Source organism: Lactuca sativa, chromosome 4, assembly GCF_002870075.4.
Source record: "Lactuca sativa cultivar Salinas chromosome 4, Lsat_Salinas_v11, whole genome shotgun sequence".
NCBI lineage: Eukaryota > Viridiplantae > Streptophyta > Magnoliopsida > Asterales > Asteraceae > Lactuca > Lactuca sativa.
Genome location: NC_056626.2, coordinates 289949012 through 289957760, shown reverse-complemented (window position 1 = coordinate 289957760; position 8749 = coordinate 289949012). Strand labels below are relative to the sequence as shown.

Here is an 8749-nt window from a genome sequence, read left to right as displayed (position 1 = left end):
GGTCTTCCTCGGGCTCTTTTTCAGGCTCTTCGTCCAACCATCCGTTATTCCCATGGTCTGGGAAATAAGGATCCCCGGGGTGGTGAAAACCAGCCATGTTGTCTGCGAGAGTGTATAATTATGCTAATATCATACCTATGCCGCTTTAGTTGTTAAATATATTGAATTGGTGTTCTCTTCTTGGGGATAAAGGGGTATGTTTTTAGGTTCCCTAGCTATCCCGTTTTCCTCAGGACATGTGATAGTTGTACCTTGGAGGGAATGTAGTTGATCAGGCTACATCCACTCCTTGATACGACTAAGAACAGTCTTGGCTTAACCGAGATACTAGCATTATCTTGTTTGGTTCGGTATTATGTTCTTTTTTCCTAATACAAGCAAGGGTGTTTTTATTGTTATGCTTTACTTGTTTTGTTCAGAGTTGTGTTAGTCCCTCTTTTTGGTTTATAGTTGCATATCAATGTGTGGTTAGATATGCTAGTTCACTATAAACAAAGCTCTGATACCAACCTGTCACACCCCCGAACCAGACGGCGGAAACGTCCGAGGGCTCTTGTGAGTTAAATTAAATACCATCACAATGATTATACATGAATCATAACATCATTCATCGCCATGCATTGAAATAATACAACTGATATCGTTTACATCCATTACATTGTTTTAGTCATTACAATTTCATAACATAAACCGTTCGATAGATAATCTAAGCAAAACACCATGACATAACTTGATACTTATTCTTCGGCTTACCTGTTACATGAGAATACAAGTTATTTTGAAAAAACGTCAACAAATGAAATGTTGGTGAGTTCATAAGAAATGTTGTAGTAAAATGGTTTGGTGTAGTTTGTAAACCCATAAAATCCGATATTTTCTGAAAAGAGTATTTGTTTAAAAAAAAGTGTGAAGATCCGTAAATATGTTTGTTGATTTTTAAAACATGTATAGTTGTTGAACTTTGTATACGTCACACAAGTGAAAATGTTGAACTTCCCAGGAAAAGCCGATGTTTTCCCAATACGTAAAATACATGACTTGTTTATTGTTATACCGATATGTCAATTGTTTTTGATTACCCGGGTGGCGTTGGATTAATTAGGGTTTGTGAGTTGTTATAATCGCGCATTAGGAAAATGACTAGTTTATAACTACAGATTACGAACGATCCTTGAAGGCGTCGGTCGTTACTACTCACTTAATCCACCCACCCTGATTACTATTGTTTATCGTCCTAAATCTGTTTACTTTGTTTTCTCATAGCCCAACAACCGAGGAGAAAGGAGGGTACGAAGCCCCCTTTATTACCAGGAGTTATTCAAGGCTATCGGGAATGCGAAAGACACTTGGCTCAACTCGCATTTGACTTCTCGACCTCACTAGCAGTACTAATGGGCCATTAGGGCCCAATAACACATTATAGCTATTGAAAGTCCTTTTACGTGGAATTGGGTCATAAAAGGCCCAATATCACGTAAGCATAAACCCTTTGGGCCCAAAGATCATGTTGATGGGCTAGCAAGGCCCAACAAGCAAGATTTGAAACTTTCAAGCCCAAAGTTTGTATGTTGACTTATTATAGTTATCGCGTGATTAACGGATTATTTTGGTTTAACGATTTTGTATTGTTATTGATTCGAGACCGAATCAATTCGTTTGGTAACGATATGTATTGTTGAGAGTGTATTTGTTTTCCATTTTCGTCGGTAATTCGCGGATCTTGTATCTTAATTTGATTGTTTGTAAGTAGAGTTTGACCCTTTTTTAATTACTCATCCTTTTATAAAAATAACACTTTTGGTCCTTTTATATAAAAGAATTTCATTTTTAGTCCTTAAAACACTTTTCTTGACACTTTTGTATGATTTATTTGATGAAAACACGATTTTACCCCAAAGTTTATTTAGTTGACAGTTTCAGCCCCTCTAGAATAGTGGTTCTCGGTTAAGGACCCATTTTTCACAACTTTTACAATTTTGGCACAAAATCTAGAAAGTTTGCATTTTTAGTCCTTTTTGATAATGAAAAGCATTTTTGAACCTTATAAACATTTTATTATGCTAATTACTCCCTGTTTTACAGAAAATTTCATTTCCAGACCCTCAACTTGTAAAATTTTGCATTTTGGGGCTTATTTGGCCGAAAAGCCCAAAATTAGCCCATTAGGTTAAAAATTTACATTTTAAGTTAGCAACCTTTCTTGGAGGATCTCAAACTTAGATGTTTCTAAGGTGCAAGATCACAAGTGGGTATGAAACTCACCTTGAGTGTGGTTTCGGTTTTGGAAAGAAAAGATGAAGAAGAATTCAATCCTAGCAACCTTTCTTGGAGGATCTCGAACTTAGATGTTTCTAAGGTGCAAGATCACAAGTGTTGTATGAGATAAGGAAGATTGTTGGTAAAATGAAGGAGATATGTTATGAATCAAAGAGATAACTTACCAAAGATGTGAACCACTTGATGAAAACCTCTTGAATCACAAGCAAAACTCGAGATTTTTGGATGAAGAAGAAGAGAGGTGTCTTAAGTGATTTAGAGAGAATTTTTGGTGAGGTGTGTGTGTTTCTTTGTGTTGTCGGCCGAGAACAAAAGAGAGAGGAGAGGAGAGAGTGAGATTGCATGGAAAGATGAGAAGTGCATGGATGTTTGTAGTGTAATGCTTAGTTATCCCCCATACAAAAACGATGTGGTATGCAAGAAGTCAACTCTTCCCTTTCTTTTGGGCTTGGGCCGAGATTTGGAGAGAAAAAGGAAGGAATTGGGCCCTTAAATGCCTAAGTCCAAATCATAGCTAATTTAGATAACTATTGGCCCAAAATAAATCAAGAAATGATTTTTTTGGTCCATTAGGGCTAATTAGGTTAGTTATGGCCCAATGAGGTCCATTAAGGTGTTTTATTTCATTCTAGGCCCAATATGGCCCAAAATGTTAAAATAAATGAAAGTGGGTCCAATTAGAGCCCATTCAAGAGTTCTAAGCCCAAGATAGTCCAATTAGAAGCTTATTGGTCCATTGGGCCCAATAAGGAAATCCTAGTCCAAAATGGACTTAAACAAGGATTTCTTGGTTCTCAATAGTTTGTTGGCTATTTGTAGTGCATATATGATGTGTTTGATTGATATTTGGTTGTTAATGAATAAGCATCTTACATGCTTTCCCATTGTTGGTTTACATTTGTTATCATTGTTCAATGTTTACAAGGCTTCAAATTCCTAGTTGTGACATGTCACTATACGCATATGGTCACACTTTTTTGGTGTGACTGTAAGTCATTTTTCTAGTGCCATTTAGAGAGTGTTTAGCTAAGCTTATTTAAAAGTGCCATTTAGAGAGTGTTTTGCTATCCAGAAAAGGCTAGCGGCGCAGCTTGTTGTCCGTTTGCCTTCAATCGATATGTATTGAACTATATAATGAAAATGTGGGATGGAAAATTATAGATTTATTTAACATAAAAAAACTTATAACTTATTAGCTTATAACGGTGTCAAAACGAAATGTTTTTTTAAATGGTTGGATTAGCTTATCTAATGTTAAAACGCTATAAATTGAACAACCAATTTTAGTCTTATAGTAAAATGACAAAAAAAATGTTTTCTAAAAATGTTGGACGGCTATAAGTTATAAAAAGTTTTGATAAGTTAAGAGTTAGTAACTTATTAAAAATGATTTATTTATGGTTTCAGACCATTATAAGTTATTTAATAAAAATAATAATTTATCCAGACATGCATTTTAACTTATATGGATAATAAGTTAAAAAAAAAAAAAGTCATTTCTTAAGCTTAACTAAATTTAACTAATACCATAGTTTAAGCCCCTTTTAACTAATACCATAGTTGAGGGACCAATCTGGAAATTTCGTAAACTCCAAATGGTCAAATAATCGATTATTCCATTTCTTCGCGACCGAAACCCTAAACATCACCAGATCTTCAACTCTCATAGATTGGTTCGTTTTCTCCCTCCCTTCTCTCATATGTATGATGAACTTCTTTGTATTAGGAAATAGTAGTAAATTTGTATTTTAGGGTTAGTTTAAAGTTCTCGCTGATGAATTTCATTTGTGTTCGCAGATTTTTTGCAGATCCGTCGGTGATTCGGTTAGCATACCAAGGCAGCGTCACTTTGTCCGATCGTCCTTCCAATCGGTATGTCTCTCTGTAAAACTCGCTGCTATCTCTCTCTCGCTACTCTATTTTTCTGTAAATTTCAATCGGTATGGAATTTGATTTCATGGTTTTTGGTGATTCTTAATTCTTGATTATTTTCAATATTGATTATTGATTCTTAACTTATAATAATACCATGCTGTTGGTGATTCTTGATGTTGTTTGGTGATTCTTGTTTCTAATACATAGATTATATGTCTACAACTGTTGAATTGATTCCACGGTTCTTGTTGATTGGTGTTAAAAATGGGCATTGTAATCAGATTTCTATGTTCTAACCTAATCAACCAACACCCTCCAGAAGTATTAATTTGTTATTGACTTACTTCTTAGTGCTACTTTCTCAGTAGGGTACTACTAGGCAGTGTTTTTTAAGTTTTTGCAAAAACTTGTTTCTCTGAGGTTTTACAATAATAATACTGCTACAGTGTTATTTTTCTTGCATTTTTATTTGGCAATTGAACTTCAGTTGATACTTTATTGAGGAATCACAGATGTATTTTTCATAAGACTTATAATGTTCTAGGATTTTGTGATGATGGCATTAATTTTGACTTTCTAAGTTGATATGGAATTTTGTTTTGTTTGTTATGAATTCTATAATGCTATCTATGGTGTTTACCTTTCTACTTGTTAGATCAAAACGGTTTTAGATTTAGATTTAGAAATTATTATTTTTAAAATTTTTTTGGATAGAAGGTTGTTTTAATATTTTAGACAAGGAGGTTGTAATTTTTAGGGTTCCAAAATAAAGAGGAAGAAGATAGATTCAAGGGTATAATCATCATTTTCACAAATTTATCGTTTTGGCTTTTAAATTTGACAAGAGAGGGACCAAAACCTGGAAATAGGGACAAAATTTTTTTTACTCAAACCATAATAAATCACCAATAAGGGTAACCAAATTTGTAGTTCATTTCTCATGTATGTTTCATTAAAGAATTGTGTTTTATAATCTTTTTTTTGCATCCTTGCACTTTTTCCCTACAACCAATGCATTAGCAACTAAGGCAGAATAATGGAGATTTTGAAAATGTCAATTCATTTATAAAAAATTAAAGCCCATAAATTTAGGAGTTAGGAAATGTAGGTTGTAGAGTATAAACACATGAAGTAAGTATATATATATATATATATATATATATATATATATATATATATATATATATATATATATATATATATATATATATATATATATATATATATATATATATATATATATATATATATAGAAGTAGGTTCATGCGAAAATATAAATATCTTGCGAAAACGCGAAAACAGATTTTATCTTATGAAAATCAAACACATGTACTATAAAAAAATAAATTTATTAGCAATAAATTAAAGATAGTAAGTTTACATTAAATGATGTTATGGTAATATAAATTTAAAGACGGTTTTGATAATTATATTTTTTTTCACGTCCTTAATCATTTTTAAATTTATGTTTTCATAAAAAATATTAAAAATCATACTTTGCTAATATGAAACAATTTCTCATCTATCATTGATTATCATCATGTATTTCAAAGTTTAGATGAATTATTTTCCAAAATATAATGTTGAGGTGACACAATATCATAGGTTTTTCTTGTTTTCTTGTTTTCGCAAATTATTTGCATTTTCGCATGAACTCTCCCCTATATATATATATATATTTGATGTTGTTAACTTGTAGCACACAATTTGTGAGCATCAAAATCTGTTTTGTGGCTGATGTTTGATTCTATTTTATTTTTGCATAAATTTGAAGAAATGAGTGGAACCAAGATTGTTGGTGCTCTTGTAGGATCATTTGTACTTGCATTCACATGCGATTATATTATCGCTGACAAGAAGATTTTCGGAGGTATGTAATTATGTATTCGCCCTCGATCTTTTGTCTGTCCAAAAGACGTAAATGCCCTCCTTATCCTCATCATTGAAAATAGCCCTGAAAAGCTTGTCTAGTTAAAAAAAATCTAAAACTATGACCCCCTTCGTCCTATGAAAGTCATAAAGTTTTTATATAATCACTATCAAATATAATATGATTATTATAAAATTTCAAATTTCAAGTTAAAGAATAACTCATTTCACATTCAAATTTCAAGTTAAACAAAGTACAACCTGTACTGTCTTGTCATGTCATCCAGTCATTATTTATTTATTTTTAAAATAATTACGATAGGTACCACTCCATCTACGGTTTCAAACAAGGGATGGTGGGAAGAGACCGACAAGAAATTCCAGGCATGGCCTCGTACTGCGGGCCCACCCGTGGTCATGAATCCAATCAGCCGCCAAAATTTCATTGTCAAGGCCCATGATTAAAAATCCTAAATTTGGTCAATTTTTACCTCAAATGCTTGCTTGAACTTTCTTTCTTATGTCATTACAATTTTTAGTGCATGAGAGTTTTATATTTTTGCTAATACTCTGTAAACCAAGCATTTCATGCTGCAACTTGAAGTTTAATAAATCTTTGATTGGCTTGTTTACTTTATTGCTTCACTCTACAGCCAAAATATGCAAATGTTTTAACTGTAATGTGTTTGATTAGTTGAAACGAGGTTGTGTAGTTTGTTTGTTCGATAAATTGATTAAAGGGTAAAAAATTGTTGCATAAATAAACGTTTAAATGTTGCAAGCTCATTAGGAACTGCTTTTGGATTTTTATAAAATTGACTGCAGTTTGGATTTTTATATATTGGTTCCAAAGTGGAATATGGCTTTTTTTTTTTTGAGAAAAAAGTCAAATTTCATAAAATTGACTGCAGTTTGGATTTTTATTGGTAAGACTGGATTCTTAGGTTGAACGGAGAAGGCAATGGGTGAATGTGATTGGTGGGTTGCTACTTGAAAGGATCCATCTTTAAATCGAACATAAATTTATAAGTCAAACATGTGAATTCAAACTTATTCACCAAGGTTTAGATAAGAACTGAACACGGGTAAGGGGTCGTTTGATAGTTGTTGACTGGGTTAGAAGCTGACTGAGTTGGAAATGCTGACTGAGTCCATATCTGACTGAGTTTATGCTGTTTGATTATTTATCTGAATGGTTGTGCTGAATGAAAAAATGACCATATTACCCTTGTGTTGTCTCTTGTGCTGGATAAAAAAATTCTAAAAACACAAATTATCATATAAAATTCAAATTAAACATACATCAATTTTGATTTCATATAAATAAATTTTAACAAATTCACAGCATATATCACTTTCTTATCTTAACAGATTTTGATTTCTTATCTTAACAAAATTCACAGCATATAACACTTTCTTATCTTAACAAATTTCATACAACATAAGTTTTGATTTCATACAAATAAATTTTGATCTCATAAGCATATAACATTCTTTTGGGCATTTTGTCAAACACGTTGTGTGCACAACTTATCTCCTCCCTTTTCTAGCGGATTTTAGAGTGACATTGCTCCAAAAATAGATTTACAATCAGATGCACATTCAAGACCATTTGAAACAAGACAATGGAATCAAATCAAGATTCTATATTTTCAAAACCAATAGATTTCTCCACTTGGGTAAAGTCATAAAAAAAAAGCAAAAAAAAAAAAAACACAAGAAAACGTTACCTGCAGTAGAGAAGATGGTGCAGGAGGTGTAGATCAAGGATGGCGCTGTGTAATCGTCGCCGGAGAAGCTGTTGGCGATGAAGGCGATCAGCTGCAGCAGGTGTCACTTTTGTCTAGGTTAACAGCGAAGGAAGCTGGAGGCGAGCAAGGGTACGCTTCTTATTTTCAGTCAGGAGTTTATTTTTTGCTTACCGGGTAAGTGGATTGGCTGACTGAGGTTAATTAATGCTGACCGAATCAACTATATTTTGTATTCATCAAACAGATGACTACTGACTGAGTCAGCAGTCAGCGCTGACCGGACCCGGTAAGTTGAAATCAAACATGCCCTAAGTCTGGAACAAAAGAAGATGAGCAAACAGGGAAGAAAGAAACGCAAACAGGGGAAGAAAGGTTTTTTTTGGGAAAACAGCTTGTTCACCAAGCTTTTATTAGAAACGAGAATGAAAGTTGATTACAAAACATTAAAAAACGAAGCCCTATTTATGCTGGAAAAGAATTCGAGTCTAATTAAAAAACATAAAGAAAATAGCAAGTTTCCCAAATTTCCCCTAGGACTCTTTTTGTTCCCAAATCTGAATTAAGCCAACAAAATTCATAATTTTTATTAAAAAAAACATTTTTTCTCCAAATGTTAGGAGTGTTACCATTCCTTACAAAATGCTAAGAATTAAGTGTTAAGAGAGAAAAATGAGGTGTCACTCAAAAAACTGATGTAACGAGGTCCTAGGAGTGTAACCACTCCCTCACTAATAAAATAATTTCTTTTGGTTTAACCACTGAATATTTTTTTATTTACTTATTAAAGAACCACTACGTGAAACTTTAAATTAATTAAAAACCATTAGGGACGTTCAAAAATACCCGAATCCGAAAATTCAAAAATCCATTTAAAAGTATCCGAAAATTTGGATCTCTGGTTTTCAGATCGGGATACAAATAACTATTTTATAAAATTTTGGATAATATCTAAAAAGTTTATTTTTTATTTTTACAAT

General features: G+C 32.7%; 1 protein-coding gene across 2 annotated transcripts; it reads left to right on the top strand.

The window, feature by feature from the left end:
* Positions 1 to 3866: 3866 nt before the first annotated feature.
* LOC111877189 (uncharacterized) lies at positions 3867 to 6653 on the top strand. Of its 2 annotated transcripts, none has more exons than XM_023873712.2 (4): positions 3867 to 3950; positions 4075 to 4149; positions 5927 to 6022; positions 6344 to 6653. In XM_023873712.2, exons 3-4 carry the CDS (start codon positions 5929 to 5931, stop codon positions 6484 to 6486), a joined length of 237 nt encoding a protein of 78 aa, XP_023729480.1. In that variant the 5' UTR covers positions 3867 to 3950; positions 4075 to 4149; positions 5927 to 5928; the 3' UTR covers positions 6487 to 6653. The 2 variants fall into 2 exon arrangements, with proteins under 2 accessions (XP_023729480.1, XP_023729481.1); XM_023873713.3 differs by having other exon boundaries at positions 3929 to 3979.
* The last annotated feature ends 2096 nt before the right edge of the window (positions 6654 to 8749 follow it).

Coding starts and splice junctions, on each gene's coding strand:
- LOC111877189 (XM_023873712.2), top strand. CDS start 5,929: ATGAGTGGAACCAAGATTGTTGGTGCTCTTGTAGGATCATTTGTACTT. Junction 6,023..6,343: donor TGACAAGAAGATTTTCGGAG/GTATGTAATTAT, acceptor TAATTACGATAG/GTACCACTCCATCTACGGTT.